This window comes from Pseudonaja textilis, chromosome 6 (genome assembly GCF_049901715.1).
Source record: "Pseudonaja textilis isolate UNSWEBS1 chromosome 6, rPseTex1.2, whole genome shotgun sequence".
NCBI classification, from domain to species: Eukaryota; Metazoa; Chordata; class Lepidosauria; order Squamata; family Elapidae; genus Pseudonaja; species Pseudonaja textilis.
Window position 1 is genome coordinate 15,200,584 of NC_141995.1, and position 19,108 is coordinate 15,219,691.

General features: G+C 37.8%; 1 protein-coding gene across 1 annotated transcript in view; it reads right to left on the reverse strand.

The window, feature by feature from the left end:
* The window catches only part of UNC5C (unc-5 netrin receptor C), a 353,437-nt gene that overhangs the window by 12,782 nt on the left and 321,547 nt on the right, over positions 1-19,108 (reverse strand). The window contains exons 13-15 of the mRNA XM_087935919.1: positions 8,519-8,752; positions 3,001-3,150; positions 1,199-1,363 (exon numbers count right to left, since the gene is read on the reverse strand). Of these exons, the coding sequence (XP_087792045.1) occupies positions 1,199-1,363; positions 3,001-3,150; positions 8,519-8,752 (549 nt within the window). The remainder of the gene's footprint in view (positions 1-1,198; positions 1,364-3,000; positions 3,151-8,518; positions 8,753-19,108) is intronic.

Sequence of the window (19,108 nt, forward strand, 5' to 3'; positions counted from 1 at the left end):
AAGTCAGAAAGAGAGTACCAATTCTGCCACAGCATGAAGCAGAAGAAAGGCCAAGGAAGTGATTTTAAGGCTAACACTTCATTCTGGGAGATAGAAACGAAGAGGAAAGGTTTCGGTCTAATGATTTTTTGTCCCTGATTATATAGCAACAATGGCAGGACTTAAAACACTTTCAAAATAAAGTTACATTTTAATAAAGGTTGCCCTGCTTTTATCCCATTTATGCTCCTAGCTAGACCCATTCCACTGCTCAGGTTTGACTCCTGATTAAAATTCCCCAAACAAATTTGATTGTCCATGGTCATTCCTACTGCTCAACTTAATATTATGGCATTTTTATTGATTATGCTAGATCTTCATAAGACAAATCTGAATTGCAATAGTGGCAAATAGTGGCAAATCTGAATGTTACCACAATATGGATGACAGTGACCAAGCTATCTCTATATAGGAGAAACTGCAAATGGCAGAAATTGCTTCATATCAGAAATGCCAAATAAACACCTAAATTTAATATCTCTGTTGTGCTGAAAACTAGGCTCTTCATGGGAAAAGGGAAGCTATATTACAGAACAACTGTCTTTCAGCCTTAGATAAACCCTAGTTTCTGTCTTGCCAATATTATCTTTGCTTTTCTTATGTGTTCATTACATAAAAGATTTCCAGACAAAGCCATCCTTCTGTCATGTTGCTTGAAGGTTTTATTTCATTAACTTCAATGAAACAATAACACCCTTCAATTCAGTGGTGGTATTCAGCCAGTTCGGACTGGTCCTGGCATACTGGTAGTGGAAATTGTGAGTAGTTCAGAGAACCAGCACATACCCAATCTAGCTGGCCCCGCCCACCCGCCCTTACCCTTTCCTGTCCTATATTCCCTTGTTTTTTTAGCTCAGTTGATTCGTGTGGCAGAGCATATTGCCGCACCTCAGATGAGCTAAAAACAGCTCACCTCACTAGCGGTGACACAGAGGGCGTTTTTTGACTGCTGTGTACATGCATGAAGCGCTCTCTCATAGAGGGAAAAATTGTAGGGAAAAATGTGGAATCCCACAACTGCTTCAATCCTAGTTGGTCAGATCAAGAACTTTTGCATATTCTCAGTTTCTACACTATTTCTTTGATCTGTAGACAATGAATATCTTCCTCTGAGGATTTACCCAGTTGTGAGAAAAGCGAGAGTGGAGAGGTGCCTCACCTCAGACACCACACAGTTGAGTTGGAATATCTGTCCTTCTCCTTCCACCTGCCGTATGCAGAGTTTGCATACCAACTCCAGCGTGTTCAGGCTGAACCTTTCCAGGGTGAAGGTGCAACGCAAATTTCTTTGACATCCACTCCAGATATGATAAAAGGGAATTTCCTGGAGAAGAAATAACACCGATAATAAAAATAAATGTCTGATTTTTCACTTAGTCCAATCTGTGCTGGATGTAAATTTCACATGACTAGGTTACTGTAACAATTGATGAAATATAGTTAAGAGTAGAATGGAAAGAAATGAAAAAGTAATATTTCTATAACAAAATGCATAATTAAGGTAAGTATATATTTAACATGTTTGTTCTCCAGACAAATATGCTCCAGAAATTTAACTATAGTCTGGGACTTCTGAGAACAGAAGTCCCAATTCTTTCAAATGGTATCTGAGAGTCTACAACAAGAAAAAGTTTCTAATTTAGACTTAATTTAATGCCAAACAACTGAGTTTTCTGTAACAGATACTTATTAAAGTCCACTACTGCATTTTTGTAAATTCCTGAAGAGACTTCTATCATTATATAATATTTGCATTATAAAAGGAGTTAATTCTTGGAATTAACAATAATGAAGTCAGGTAGGCAGGTAGATCAATTCCAGCTATGTTATAGTTTTTCAACTTTCCTTACTCTATAGTATACTATCAAATATTTCTCCACTGTTTCTGTAATCATTATTATAATAATCAACTTCAGATTTTATTTATTTTTATCCCACCTTATTACTTTATAACTAATGCAAGGCAGCAAACATACATTATACTCCTACATCTTCTATTTTCTCCACGACAAAAAAAACTGTGAAGTAGTTTGGGCTAAGACAATGATTGGCCCAAAGTCACCCATCTGGCTTTCATGCCTAAGGTGGGACTGGAACTCATAGTTTCCTGGTTTATAGGCTAGCATGCTGACCACTCACCAGACTGGCTCTCTCACCTAAAGGTAACATTCAAGATCTGTGGAAAGGTAATGATACACCTTTCAATAATTATTATGAGGACAACACATAAGAATAGCTCTGTAGAACCAGGCCAAGTGACGTTTTGCTTCTCATTAACTGACTGGACTTTGGGATACTTGCATATAGGAGTCTGAGTCTGAAGTACTCTCAAACAACAGATAATAGTGAGCCATGAAGACTAATACTATAGTACTTGGCAGATTTGTCTTCTATTGGTTTTCCCTATTTATTTTTAAAATAAAACTACCTAAGTTTGTGGCTATCATCACATCTTGTAATGAATGAATCTGGTAATGAATTCCACAGGTTAATTATACGTGGTTCAGTCATATAGCCTATTAGTCCACTAGTTCTTTTTCACATACAGCTCACAACCCCTTAGTGTGCATATGACATTAGTGATACTTTTTGCCTCAATATGCATCACTTTACACTTACTTAAATGAAACAGATATGCTGTTAGGTTGACCCTTTGTTCAGTTTAAAGAGATCCCATTGCTACCAGGTTGATGTTTTCAATGAACCTGGTGTGTTCACTGTGTATTCCTTATCAACATTCTTTATGAGCATTTAAAAATATAAATCCCAATACACATACCAACAATGCAAATAGAATCATATAACCAAACAATGTAGTAGCAGGTGTTAAACATTCATTCATCCTTATCAAGTATTCAGCAATTTCAGAAATCCTGTATTCCCACTTGACTTTAAAATACTGGATGATGCTTAATATTGCAAGAGAGCTGATGAATTCTCCTAGAATTTGGCAATTCTTACCTGGTATTTTGCTAGTAGTTTACTCTTCCATAGGGAGTGAGTAATATCATGAATAGATAAGCGAAGATTATGAGTGCTACTCTTAAAATGTAAAGCCTTTGGGTCCTCCAATAATTGTCCACCCATTTGCCTCTCCAACTGTAGCACTTCCTGAATGTTGGAAGAAAGACAAAGTACATTTAGCATGGTATTAAAAGAGTCATTAATAACATATAAATTAAAACAAAAGTTGTACAACCCTGCTCTGTTATGCGAACTCAAGATCACATAAATTAGCCATCCATTCATTCATTTTTTCATACCGTCCACTTAGCCAAGTGACTTTGGATGGCTTACAATTCTAAAACAATTTTAAAAAAATTAAATAATAATAAAAAAAACCTCACAAAATTAATTCATGCAAACAGCAGCAGTGATGATTAATCAACTAATAATAAAGCCAAGTAATGGGGCCCTAAACACATTTGGAATTCTAAGAGCAGCTACATAGACAACTTTTTAAAACTGCAAAAATTTAACAGAATTGGAGCCATTCTACTCTTCGAAGGGAGATTCTGTAAGGGCTAGAGCAGAAAAATCTCTGAAACTATGTTATTGGCTATGGTACTGTGTTTTATAGATGAAAGGAGATTTGAACCCAGATCTCATTGTTGTAAGTTGGGTCTTCTTTTCTGTACACTGAAGAATTATATACTCATAATGACTCCTAAATAGGTTATGAATTGATCAGCACAGGGAAAACATTTTGCAAAAGGAAAGACTTCCTTGCTGAGTGCAAGGAAGACATCTGTTATACAAACCAGTTGTAGGGCAAGCCAGAACCTGGTCAACATGAATGATAAGGACTAAATATGGCCCTATTCTGATTCAAACAGGAAATACCTGCAGAGGTGGTATTCAGCCGGTTCGGACTGGTTCCGATGTACCGGTAGCAGAAATTTTGAATAGTTCGGAGAACCAGCAAATACCTCTGGTTGGCCCCACCTACCCAGCCTGCCCTTTCCTGTCTTGTATTCCCTTGGCTTTTTAGCTCAGCTGATTCGGATGGCAGAGCGAATTGCCACGCCTCAGCTGAGCGAAAAAACAGCTCACCTCACTAGCGCTGACACAGAGGGCGGTTTTTGAGTGCTACACGAAGTGCGCTCAAACTGGTAGGAAAAAATATGCAATCCCACCACTGAATCCTTGATAGGATGAATTGTACTGTATATTTACTATGATTTTGCAAAATGCTCCTGCAAATCAAAATTAATGTAATTTCTATTTGAATGTTCATTAGGCTAAGAGGGATCTTTTTTCTGTACAAGGCTGAATGTCTTACATTGCCAGTAATAATCCAAAGCAGAGGAAGACCCCCTTCCTTCCTACTGAAATCATAATTAGAGGAGCAAAGCTGCACTTCATAAATGAAGGTAAAAAGGGACTTTCGGGCACATGTGTAACATCTGTCACAACTCCTGGAACTAGACTCATCTTTTTCTGGCATGGCTGTGGAGTTGCAGTCCTGTTAATTAATTGATTGGACTTTGCAAATCACATCCATAGTTTTCCCCCATGTGAGCATGCACACTCTGCACACATAAAAGAAAGAAAATATGTCTTTTCTTCAACATGCAAGATCATTATGATGATCATGCTCACAAACTATTTAGCATAACTGAGAAGGCTGTTGTCTCCAACTAACCTGACAATTCTTAAAGTCAAAATGGTGTTTGCATTTAAATGGGAGGGGGAACTAATTAGAAAGCTTTTAGAATTACATTCTGCCAGTCAGTTTTAGCTTATTCCAAGAACACCTTAATTATCTTGTGAAGATGCCTAAAAACCAAAGCGGCAATAATAATTTGATTGCTATCAATGTTAATTACACCCAAATTATATTCCAGAGTTACGAGAAGGAAAATTTGTTGTATCTCCTTATGGTAGTTCACTGATATATTTCTTATGCAGCCTCTATATTGTTGCACATAATTAAGATTCACTTAAACAAGAAAATTTAATAACATTACAATCATTATTATCTGGTATTCCTACTCAATTTTTCAAAGCAATTCAATACAAACTTGAGAGGAAGATGGATATGAATATACAGTATTTCTAGTTTCATGTTACAAGCAAGGGAACAAACATTTTAAGGTTCCCTACCTTTCCCCGCCAAACATGGAAAAGTTGACATTAGGGATTTTTTGTGAGTGAATAAGGAAACGGATAACGGAAAGAATAAAGTTTTTTTCTTGGTTAATGAATTGGATTACATGTAGAAAGAGTTAGATTCATGTCCATCATCATTGACTAGGTAACACTAATAATAATCATGTAATAAAAATAAGCAAATTTAGGGAACACAGTGGCTCAGTGGCTAAGATGCTGAGCTTATCAATCAGAAAGGTTAACAGTTCGGCGGTTCAAATCCCTAGCACCATGTAATGGAGTGAGCTCCCTTTTACTTGTTCTAGCTACTGCCAACCTAGCAGTTCAAAAGCATGTAAAAATGCAAATAGTAAAACAGGGACCACTTTGGTGGGAAGATAACAGTGTCCCATGCACCTTCAGCATTTAGTCATGCCAGCCACATGACCACAAAGATATCTTCAGACAGTGCTGGCTCTTTGGCTTTGTAATGGGGATGAGCACCGCCTCCTAGACCCGGAAACAACTAGCATGTATGTGCGAGGGGAACCTTTACCTTTACCTAATAAGCAACTTTACGTGAAATAGCTTGCATCCTGAGACAATACCTTTACATCACCAATATCTTCCTATCCCAGATTCTTGGGAAGGACTCAATAGTGTCAGTCTTGATTAAAATGCCAAATGCACGCTGAACATCTGAGTGACTATGCGACCAATATAACACAATAAAAAAGATGTTGAGACTTTAGAAAGAGTGCAGAGAAGAGCAACAAAGATGATTAGGGAACTGGAGCCTAAAACATATGAAGAACGGTTGCTGGGACTGGGTATGTCTAGTTCAATGAAAAGAAGGACCAGGGGTGACATGACAGCAGTGTTCCAGTATCTCAGGAGCTGCCACAAAGAAGAAACATTCAAGCTATTCTCCAAAGCACCTGATGACAGGACAAGAAGCAATGGATAGAAAATAATCAAGGAGAGAAGCAACTTAGAACTAAGGAGAAATTTCCTGACAGTGAGAGCAATTAATCAGTGGAACAACTTGCCTCCAGAAGTTGTGAATGCTCCAACACTGGAAGTTTTTAAGAAGAGATTGAATGTAGTGTTTCCTGCCTAAGTAGGGGGGTTGGACTAGAAGACCTCCAAGGTCCCTTCCAAGTCTGTTATTATTCTATTCTACAGTGATTTAAAAGAAAACTAAACTTCAAAACAACTTTAGCATGTTTTAACTTACTCAAAAGAAACATGCAGTGTTATAAGATTCAGAGGGCTGATTTAATCTGAATGCCTTACAGTGTTTGTATGGTGCCTTGTTATTTTTTGTCATGACATATGTTTGACATAAAACTAGAATAAGTAGGCAAGTGTACTGCTAACTTCTTTTAAGACACCTATCCTTACTTTAATCTAGAGTTACAGAACTAAAAACAGCTATAAATGGACCTGCTGTTTGGATACAAGTTCATGGAAGTTGGCTTGAATGTCTCCTTGGTGCTATGCACAACACTCATGGAATGTATGATGTGTAACTTGCCAAATGCTTCATAATGCTTCTGTTGTCCTGCCTAGTCAAATGTATGGCAAAGTATGATGGGAGCATTCAGCTCAGTTCCAGGATAAGGCTATATAAGTAAGCATGGGATTTATTTAGTCAGACTGGAATACATTAACTTGTATATTATTATACATTACACTACACTACAGACTGGAATACATTAACTTGTATATTATTATACATTACACTCTTTTGTATATTAACCAATGCAACATTTAAAAAATAGGATGTGTATCTATGTTAAGTACCCTGAATTCCTAAAAACTATTTGGCCCATGGAAACCCAAAAACTTTGTAAGACCTTCACAGACTTCCTTGCATAAGCCAGCAAGTGAGTTGCCTGTATTAGTAATTCTCAGAAGACACTTGTTTGCACATAAAAAGTCTGGCGAGTATGAGACAACGCCGACCGATTCTGTGGGCCAAAATGGGCAGATAAGAAAAAATAATTTATCTCTGCAAGACTAAAACCCTGACATTGCTTGGAACTTAATCCCCTTTTAATGAGCTTGAGATGCAAGCAATAATATTCTAATGAATAAAATGCAGTAATTTTTTAACCATCAGATACTGTCCAAAGAAACCACGTGTGGTCCAGAAAAGTTTTGCCAGCTTGTATTCTATTGCTATGCACAAAACGTAGTCATCGAACCGATAGTAAAACCAATTGAATATCACCCCTGACTACTACCACTATCAGTAGTGGTGCAATAGAAATAACAACAGTAATAATTTCTTCTATTCTATAAATGGCATTGCCAATGGCAGCTGGAGTCATATGGATTTGCAAGCCATGCACAACAATCTGATTTTAGGAAGACTTTGTGGATATATTTACTAAAGCCTTATGTAAGCCGTTAAGAAAAACACACTACAAATAAAGACTCAGATATCAATAATGTTGTGCTTAATGATGGAGAGTATAACTGCACCATAGATTCCAACTTCAAAAGAGGTGACAAGCTGTATCTCTTGGTATGGAAACCCTGCTGTGAATTAGTTGCATTCACATGAATGGATAAGATTGTGTGTAGGAATACAGAAAGCACCAACGTTGGATCATTTATGTTACAAATTTTCAGCGCAAACACTGCAGCCAAAGTTATCTAGCTAAGCAATACAACAGCAGGATTGCATTAAAAACCCGGAGGTTCTTTTATCATTATAAAGTATTTACAAAGAGGCATTTATATGTTTTGTTCCTCTGGGGAGCTGGCACTTTGCATCAAAAATACATGAACCAGCAATTAAATTTTTGAGCACCTTATGGCCTTTTAATAATGCAAACATCGTGGAATCCAGATTACATTGCAGGTAAACAAAAGAATAAGGCATTCTGGGAAAAGAATTAGTTTATAGTGTGAGGAAAATGATGATGAAAAGGTCATTGTTACAATTTAATCTGCATTTTTTTGGTCTTAATCATGCTCATCTTTTGTTATAAAACAGATTGGTGGACATTTGCAAGCAAACAATGGTAAAGTCCAAAAGTAAATATTAAAGCAATATAATGATGGCAATAGCACTTAGACTTATATATCGCTTCATAGTGCTTTTACATCCCTCTCTAGTCGGTTTACAGAATCAGCCTATTGCCTCCAACAATCTGGGTCCTCATTTTACTGCCCTCGAAAGGATGGAAGGCTGAGTCAACCTTGAGCCTGGTGAGATTCAAACAGCTGGCAGTCAGCAGAAGTAGCCTGCAGTACTGCATTCTAACCATTGCGCCACCACAGCTCTTTGTGGCAAGATATAATAATAACAGTAATAGCAATGACAAGAAATGGAAGAGGAAAGAGAGACCATGATGATATCAAAAATTAAAATTACTTTGAGGGCATCTTGGGTGTCATCCAGACAGTAGACACGGATGTTGTATTCCAAGGATGAACAGATCAGTGGCCCAAATATGGCCAACTTCAGACGTTTTGTGGCTGCTTTGGTGACTGATTGCCCTACTAAGGCATAGGTGCTAAGAGTTTCTGTGAGGATATGGCATGCCTCTGGATCCAACTGGATATAACATGGAGTAGTGAAGTTTTCTTCTCCAACTGCTACTACATCCTGAAAAGATCAAAGACAATCAAATAAGAACAATTTAAAGGCTTGGACAATGTCAACATCAGTACATCAATGCATACTATTCAGGCAATAGTATTGCTTTTCCAGTTACAATACCATGGAGACATGTAAAATATTTGGAGAAATCTGAGAGTAATTGATATCAAGCAAAGTGTGCTTTAGGAAATAGAATTCAAACAAATCAGGGATATATAGTAGCTTTCAAAATACTTGCTCACTTATTTACTCTATATTTGACTATTATTTTATTTAATATGTTTTACTAATATTTCAAGTATGGGTATCCCCAATTCATTTTGATTTCCAGAAGCAAATTAAATTATTTTATGTTTGATGCATTTAGCCCTTTTCTATGCAATGATTCAAATCCGGACTTTTAATAAAAGCATACATGTATATTTCATTAAAGAAAAATATTCACCCAATAAGTTGCAAACGTATCATGACATAAACATTACAAATATATAATAATTTTAACATGGAGAGAAATAAAGGTGGAAATTGACATTTGCCAAAGATGGGGTAGGCAGAACCATATAACATCAACAAATCTGTATGAGGACAATGGGCAAAAATTAGAGAGAAAAAGAAAAAGAGTTATAATTAGAGGTTCAGCATTAGGTCACATAAAAGATACTTGTAAATATTAGTGTCATGCTCACCCCCCCCCCCCCGGCATCGGAGTCTGAATCTGCAGGGGAGGATGAGATGGAACAAGAACTGACAGAGAGTGAGAGGGCCTTGGAGGAAATTGGGGAAAGGCAGAGTCAGTCCAGGCATGGCTTTTCGAAATTAGTGAGGCCTGCAAACAGGGAGGAACAGAGTTCAGACGAGAGGCAAGAACCACCCCTACTGGTGCAAGGGCTTGGAGATTGCAGAGAAGGAGGAATCGGCTCAGATGGAGCAGGCCATGCATGAGGAGAGAACCCCACCCAGCTTCACCGGGCACACCTGGGGAATGAGACTTAAGGTGACTCTGTGGGGAGGGTCATTTGTCGGAACAACTGCTAAGGTCCTGAAGTGTTGTGTGCTGAAGTTTGAATGTACCAAGAAACCTTGTGTTCCTGTGTGTTGTTCTGAACTGATTATCTGGATATTTTGCTCCCTGAATTCCTTGCTTTGCTCTTCTTTTACCAAATACATTTAGGATTTATTGCCGTGTAATTGCAACCAGAGACTGCTTGAGGTTTGTGTGATGGGGGTTTATTATCATCCTGCTTGTCAGTAACGTGGAAGCATTTGGGGGAGATTTGGAGCACAAAAGGGACAGTTTGAACTGTCAGCTCTTTGTGTTATCTCTGTGCCGTACCCTGGGTCATCGCATTTGGAAAGATACTTACTTGCCTTTTTGAGTAAGGAGTTGAAAAGAAGACGGACTGCTTAGAGAATTGGGAAATTTAGACAGCCAGTGACAGCTACCACATATGCAGTGATAATGGGAAAGATCACTGAAACATCAATTCATGAACATTTTCCCCATTGCCTCAAAGTAAGGTACCTAGTAATCTTGATCTTATAAATGAATCAGTAGGTTCAACGATTCATGAATTGGGGAAAGATTTAAAATTCCTTCATTAAGGATAAGGTGATATTGCATGTGTGTAAAATGACCCCGCCCACCCTGAGGAATAGGAAGAAACAGGTAATCAGTAATGAGATCTTAGCAACCATTGCTATAAAACAATTGTGTTGGCACTTTCAAAACTCATCTGCCTTGAGGAGTGCTCAATGGAAGGAAAGAAAATCAGGATGGCATTCAGAATAGGGAGAGAATAAGCATATAGATGTTAAAACTTACAGTGCGAGAAGAGTTGAGAGTTCATTCATGAGTATTCCTTGTTCTCAGTGCTGCTATGTTTGATCTTGGAAGGTAAGAGGGAGCAGAAACCACACCAAACAAACTTGAGACATGTTTTAGTCCCAAATTTCCCAAAGCATTGAGGGACTCCCATTGGGAAATTTGGGGCTAAAACACATCTCAACTCAATTTGTTTGGTGTGGTTTCTCTTCCCCTTTAGCTTCCAGGATCAACACAGCAGCACTGTGAACAAGGAATACTCATCATTTCATGAATTTATGGAAAGAATCAATGCGATATATGAATGAACAGGATGATTCCTTGAAGAAAAATATAAAGTAAAGTAGTCTTCACAACTATTTTACAATGCACAGATTAGTGTGTGGGGATTGGCAAGCTTAACTGTCAAAGGTAGAATAAGTGGCGATAAGAAAAGTGGTTGGATCCAGAAGGAATGTTATCAGAATAAATGATTAATTATGATGTAAGTATGAAACTATCTTTGGAAATAAGGTCACATCTGGATATAGCACAACTATGTCACCCTGGCATTGCAGATAAGAAGATTCAGGCTAAAACACATATAGGTTACTAGCTGTCCAAAAAGAAGCAAAAACTACCAAAACCACAAATTGAAAATTAGCACACTGTTGTTGGTAGTAGCCAGAGATTTAAACAACAGTTTGTTAAAAAAAAGTCCTGGTAAACTCCAGGATGTAAAGCTACATTAAGTGGATAGAAAACAAGGAATATCTATCAACAGAAGAAAGACTGAAAGAAATAGCTGAGAAGGAAACTTTGATTAGAGAGAGAGAGAGAGAAAGACAAAGAGAGAAGTTGTAAAACTTGGAATGAATTAACTTATTTGTTCACATTTATATAGCTCCTCAACTCAGAAAACAAGTGAAACAATATTTCAGGCTGAATGACTTAGAAACTAAGTTAATGTTCTCACATAGGAATATTGATTTGATCAAGGATGTTCCTGATATTACTTCAAGAACATTCATTATGAGTCTGATTTAAAGTCAAGCTAGAAAAATTTATTACAAATTGGGAGTAGGGTCATGATGCCAAAAAGACTGGTGAAGGGTTTTTGTTTTTTTGCATTTAATGAGACTATAAGACGAGAGACATGAATCACACCTGGATCATCCTGATTTTTTAAAAAATCAAGAGAACGCAAGAAGAACTTTCTTGTTCCATTAATGAAAGGAAGCACTTCCTGGAATTTTAAAATTAATTATCCCATCTTTATTATTTCTATGAATAACTCAAGATCCTCCTCGTTCCCTCACAACAGCCATCCTGTGAGTTGAGTTGGGTTGAGGGAGAGTGACTGGCTCAAAGTCACTCAACTGGCTTTCATACTTAAGGAAGAGATGTGATGAATGCCATTGATAGAATTGTGAATTATCATGAACAAACAAATCTATTTATTCCAGTGATTACAGTCACTGGATTAGTCACTGAATCATTGCATCTTCTTACCACAAGGTGCACCTGAGCGAAAGATGTAATATTATGTGGAGAAAAAAATAGGAGCTTGGATCACTTTCCCACAGATTTTTAAGCCATATCCAATTAGACTAACCCATCATACTCAAGAGATGCAAAAGCATTTGAGGGACTGAAAAACTTATAACAATGGATACAGAAGTCTATTGTTAAATCCTCCTATTCTCAGAATTACTGGGGTTATTTAGACAGGCATTTGGCATATTGGAGACAGACGTGGTAAAGAATGGGCAAGTGGACAAAACTGAAGTGGGATCTAACTTTGCTGGGATTGTGTAGAAGAGAAATGGAAGGCAGAGTTAACTGTATCATCAGTTTAGAGGCTTTGTGCTGCCATGAGAGATCCAAGTCCAGCCCCGTCCCCCTGAATTCTGTTGACCTTTATTTAGTGCCAATTTGTTGCTGACTGTTAGTTGAGTTTTAACAGATTGCTGACCTCTCCGATGATGACACTGGAGACCAAGGAGATGAAAACTATCATGATCGCTAATGCATTAAGGATGTCTAGACCCAACCAGATCTGTCACAAAAGAGGCACTCCCACAACTTTTGTATAACTGAAAACAAAATATCCCTGTGTCAAAATAAGCCAACATTGCATCAACAAAATGCATTTGCACTGGGTATTGAATATGCCATCACATCTAAGTGCACTTATGAAAATGGGCTTTCATTGCTCAAACCCTACAGCTAGGTAGGGGACTGATGTAGCTAAAAGGCATGAAAAACAGCCCATTTGAGAATATCTCCATCTTCCTGTTTGTCTTCTATAGAAGAAGAATATAGAAAAGGACAAACAGAAGGAACAAATATCTAGTTACACTAAGGAGAAAATATACAAAAGAAAGTTCTGTATCTTGTTGCTTGCGTAGCACTTAACAGATTTAACAGATAATCAGAGTTGGAAGGGACCTTGTAGGTCATCTAGTCCAACCCCCTGCCCAAGCGGGAGACCCTACACCATTTCTGACAAATGGCAGTCCAATCTCTTCTTGAAAGTCTCAACTGATGGCGCTCTCAAAATTTCTGAGGGCAAACTGTTCCATTGGTTGATTGTTCTCACTGTCAGAAAGTTTCTCCTTATTTCCAGGTTAAATCTCTCCTTGTTCAGTTTCCATCCATTATTCCTTGTCTGGCCTACAGGTGCTTTAGAAAATAGCTTGATCCCTTCCTCTCTGTGGCAGCCCCTCAAATATTGGAAGACCACTATCATGTCTCCCCTAGTCTTTCTCTTTACCAGACTAGCCAAGCCCAGTTCCTGCAACTGTTCATTGTATGTTTTAGCCTCCAGTCCCCTAATCATCCTGGTTGCTCTTGTCTGTACTTTTTCTTTTTTATAATGTGGTGACCAAAACTGGATGCAGTACTCTAGGTGTGGTCTTACTAAGGCTTTATAGAGTGGTATTAGTACTTCCCTTGATATTGACTGTATCCCTCTGTTAATACAATTTAGGATTGCATTAGCTTTTTTGGTGGCTGCTACACACTGCTGGCTCATATTTAGCTGGTTGTCCACTAAGACTCCAGGATCCCCCTTACAGCTACTGCTATTGAGCCTGGTTTCACCCAGTCTATATGTGTACTTTTGGTTTTTCTTGCCTAAGTGTAGGACTTTACTTTTCTCTACATTGAATTTCATTTTGTTAGATATGATTCAGTGTTCTAGTCTGTCCAGATCCATCTGGATCTTGAGCCTATCTTCTTGGGTGTTAGCTATTCCTGCCAGCTTAGTATCATCTGCAAATTTGGTAAGTTCCCCTTCTATTCCCTTATCTAAGTTGTTAATGAAGATATTGAAGAGTACTGGGCCTAAGACGGAAACTTGTGGCACCCCACTGCTTACTTCCCTCGGTGTAGACTTAGACCCATTAAGGATTACTCATTGAGTATGGTTTGCCAGCCAGTTGCGAGCCCATCTAGTGGTGGTGCTATCTATTCCACATTTTTCCAGCTTACTAAGAAGTAGGTTGTGGTCTACTTTATCAAATGCCTTGCTGAAATCTAAATATATTATGTCCACAGTATTTTGCTGGTCTACTAATTTAATCACTTTGTTGAAGAATGAAATAAGATTGGTTTGGCAGGATCTGTTCTTAACAAACACGTGCTGATTTTTTCCAGATGTTGGTGGATCTGTTTTTTTATTATCTGTTCCAGTATCTTCCCGGGTATTGATGTTAGGCTGATTGGTCTATAGTTTCCTGGGTCTGTTTTTTTTCCTTTTTTGAAGATGGAAACCACGTCAGCTCTTTTCCAGTCCTCTGGGAGTTCCCCGGTGCTCCAGGATTTTTGAAAGATATGGTGCAGTGGTTCTGAGATGACCTCTGCCAGCTTCTTTAAAACTCAGGGATGTAATCCATCAGGCTCCAGTGATTTGTTTTCATCAAGATCAGACAGGTGTTCTCTTACTATTTTTTTGCTTATTTTAACTTTTATTTCTGGTCTGTCTTTTACAGTTATGTTTTTGGTGAGTTGAGCTATAGTTTCTTTTTGCATGAAGACGGATGCAAAGAATGAGTTAAGCAGTTCTGCTTTCTCTCTGTTGCCTGTTACTTTCTTTCCATCTTCTCTCTTTAGTGGACCGACTGTTTCCTTGATTTTTTTCTTGTTATTTATATGTTGGAAGAAACTTTTATTATTATTTTTGACTTTTGTTGCAAGTCTTTGTTCGTTGTGAGCCTTTGCTATCCTGACTTCGTCTTTGCATATTCTGGCTATCTGCTGATATTCTGTCTTAGTTGTATGTCCTTCTTTCCATTTTTTGTACTTGTCCTTTTTTTCTTTCAATTTGCCAGAGAGATCTTTGTGCAGCCACGCTGGTTTCTTCTTGGATTTCTTGTTTTTCTTTCTCAGTGGTATTGTGCTGGTCTGGGCTTCTATGATCATACTTTTTTTAGTTTCCCAAGATTCTTGAGTTGTTTTCCCTTTTAGGATTTTCATCCATGAAATCTTTCCCAAGTTCTCTCTGAGTTTATTGAAACCAGCACTTTGAAAAGGGTCAGAGGGAGAAGTAGGAATATCTCTTAAACATGTACAATGGGACCATGCAGCATGCGGGAAAAAAAAAATCTCAATTTTGAAGTGTTCCTGCTTGAAACAGATATAACAGATATAACACCCAAGTAGGTGATGCATACAGGCCAGTGGTAGGATTCAATTTTTTTTTAACTACCGGTTCTGTGGGCGTGGCTTGGTGGGTGTGACAGGGGAAGGATATTATAAAATCTCCAGTCAGAGGTGGTATTTGCCGGTTGTCCGAATTTCTGAAAATTTCCGCAACTGGTTTTCCAAAACTGGTCAGAGCTTGCTGAATACCACCTCTGACACAGGTCACAATACTGTCAGAAGCTGGTTCAAGATTGTATGCTCACAAGTACAACAGATTGAGCCAAAATAATGAGTACATATAACCCAATTCTGACTACATCAGCAAGAGTTTTCCTAGGTTTGATGTTCGATAACCTAGAAATAAAATGGGGATCCTTATTTTTATGTATTTAATTTTCAATATTCTTTCATAGCAAAGTGTTCTGAATGGTTTACAAGAATATTCAATAATAAAATCAAAGGTGTAGAAAATAACAGAACATCATACACAGGATAAAAGTTAATAGCATGGAAAACCATCAAGAAAACATGACATGCATCTTAATATGATCAAAAGGAAGAAAAAATAAACTGAAAAGAGTCTACCAAATAGAGCTCCCTGGCCAGGATGACAGTACTATGAAGTCTCTAAATGTAATTTCCATGGATCTTACTTTAGATTTTAAAACTATTTCACAAAAACACTGCTTAGTACCAATGGAGAAAATGACCACAGCTCCTTAAGTGGGCCTGGAAACTGATAATTAATGCAAGCAGGTCGCATTAGATATTCTTAAATACAAGGTCTTCCAAGATAAGTGTAATAAATATCTTATCACAGAACTACAGTGCTACAGAACTACAGAGCTTTTAGGACATTCCCTATTGTCAAATCCTCATACAATATGGACCAGAAGCAAAAAATAAAGAACCTATTATAAAAATTTACCTGACAAGATTTGATCACTTGTTAAGATACCCCCAGTCAGTGGTGAAATTCACATTTTTTTACTACCGGTTCTGAGGGCATGGCGTGGCTTGGTAGGCATGGCTTGGTGGGCATGGCAGGGGAGGGATACTACAAAATCTCCATTCCAGTGATGGTGTTCCAATTTTTTATTACTGGTTCTGTGGGCGTGGCTTGGGGGTCATGGCAAGGGAAGGATAGTGTAAAATCTCCAGTCAGAAGTGGTATTTGCCACTTCTCTGAACTACTCAAAATTTCCGCTACCACTTCTCCAGAACTGGTCAGAACCTGCTGAATACCACCTCTGCTCCATTCCCCCGCAAATCCAGGGGAAGGATACTGCAAAATCTCCATTCCCATCCCACCCCACTAACCTGCTTTCCAGGTCCATTCTCCTATGCAGGGCAACAAAAGAAGACCCAGCTGATCAACTGGGACTTGGGAGGCAGAGAATAGATAGGGGCGGGGCCATTCAGAGGTGGTATTTGCCAGTTCTCCAAACTACTCAAAGTTTCGGCTACTGGTTCTCCAGAAGTGGTCAGAACCTGCTGAATGCCACCTCTGCCTTCAGTCAACAAGTGTTCAGTTTATGTATGTTGAATGTGTATGCACGTACACACACACTTCAGTTTATCTCCGGTTATTCTGTATGTTCATTACTCAAGGTATCTAACAACATTAAAAATAACATAGAAATACAAGGTAAAACAATTCCACATGTACTAATATCATTCATACTCAAAGGGGTATCTAGAAAGATCTTATGTGAAGTTAAGCAAAGTATGGCTATTCAAGTAACAACCTAGGTTCTCAATTTTGTAAGTTTAGTCTCTAGACAGTGAATAAAACAAGTTGTTTATTTTACAAGTCTGTTGCTTTATATTCTGAACATTAATTGAAAATTCCGCAAAGCAAATATTTCAATATAAAACCAGCATATTAAAGCCTAGATATGATTTTAGAACTGAAGTATCTGGTGTTTTATTCAGTTGCTATTTCTATACAAGTAGCAAACAATTCAAATTAGTATGTCAAGTGCATTTTACAAAAAATAATTATACAAAAATGGTCAGATTTTCAACAGAATTGCAACAGCTATGTTTTCCTTTTTTCAAATCAATATGCTACCAGAAGTAAATCTAAAAGGAAACAGTATGTGTTTCTTTACCAGATAAGTACAATATTAAGCAAGCGTGTCCCAAAACTAACAGAGAAACAATGCTGACTACTTTAGTGAAGGTACAGATTTATTAGCAGGCGCCTACTGCAAAATAATGTATAGGTTGTAATCTGCTACTTATAACAGTTCATTTGATGTTTGTTTGAAGTTACAACAACACTGAAAAAAAAGACTTATGACCACTTTTCACACTTACGACCATTGCAACATACCCATGGTCACATGATCAAAATTCAGATGCATGGCATATTTATTCATATTTATAATGGCTATAGTGTTTTAGGGTCATGTGATCAACTTTTGTGACCTTCTGACAAGCAACGTCAATGGGGAAGCCAGATTTACTTAACAACTATGTTACTAATTTAACAATTCCAGTGATTCACTTAACAGCTGTGGCAAGAAATGTCATAAATTGGAGCAAAATTCACTTAACAACTGTCTTGCTTAGACACAGAAATGTTGGCTCAATTGCGGTCATAGGTCAAAAACTACCTATATTACTCTTTTGTTCCAAACCTGTTTGGATATATTTCCAACCACTGAGTAGATAAAAGAGTTATTAATACAATAAAACTGGACTGAAGAGATGTTTATTAAAAAAGAAAGCCCATTATACCTTATCTTTTTACCCAGTGACTTTCAAGTATAAAGTTAATGTTAGATTATAACAAAAGATAAAAACATTTCAAGAAATCATAAGTTATAGCACTTAGGTTAAGATGGAAATGTCTGAACTAGATATGCCCCCTTTACATCTCTGTATTGATAGGGGAAGTCTAAAGAAGAACTGTTTCAATACTTGGTTGAATGTGATTATTTTATTTTGTCTGATCAAGTTTTATCTCTGGGTCTATACAAAATTTTCAAGTTCACAAAAGGCTGTAGTATTCATATGAATATTACATTCCTCTTCAATCTTTCGATATCAAGATGGAAGAACCAAATGTATATGGAGTGTAACTAGATACATCCCATTAGTCCTGCATGCTTCTAAGAGTTTATGAATTAAGAAAACAGCTTAAAATGACCACAAGTGTTCCAGAAAAGAAAAGAAAGAATAGAAATTCTCCAAGCTCTACCGTCTTCTGATAAACATTTAGAACTTATTAAAACCCATTTACCTACCCAAAATCTGCTTAATGCTGCTGGCATTAATTCTTATTTGATAGTATTGGCATGAATCACGGTTTTTTTCCCATGATTTTCCCATAGCATACCAAACAATCAGGAGTAACACAATATATTGTCTACTATTCTTCGGAATTTATAGCTCTACCCTTTAATATAATAGCCTGCCAAGATGCAAGTAAAAGGTAAGGGTAAACGTTCCCCTTGCACATATGTGCTAGTTGTTTCTAGCTCTAGGAAGCAGTGCTCATCTCCGTTTCAAAGCTGAAGAGCCAGTGCTCTCTGAAGATGTCTCTGTGGTCATGTGGCCAGCATGACTAAACCAGAGGTGGTATTCAGCAGGTTCTGGCCAGTTCTGGAGAACCAGTAGAGAAAATGTTGAATAGTTTGAGTAGAACTGGCAAATACCACCTCTGGCTGGAGATTTTACAATATCCCTCCCCTGTCACGCCCATCAAGCCATGCCCACAGAACCGGTAGTAAAAAAAATTTGAATCCCACCACTGGGGCACGGAAGGGGCCGAAGGGGCACGGAACGCTGTTAGCTTCACACCAATGGTGATCCCTATTTTTCTACTTGCATTTTTTACGTGCTTTCGAACTGCTAGGTTGGCAGAAGCTGGGACAAGAAATGGGAACTCACTCTGTTACGTGGTG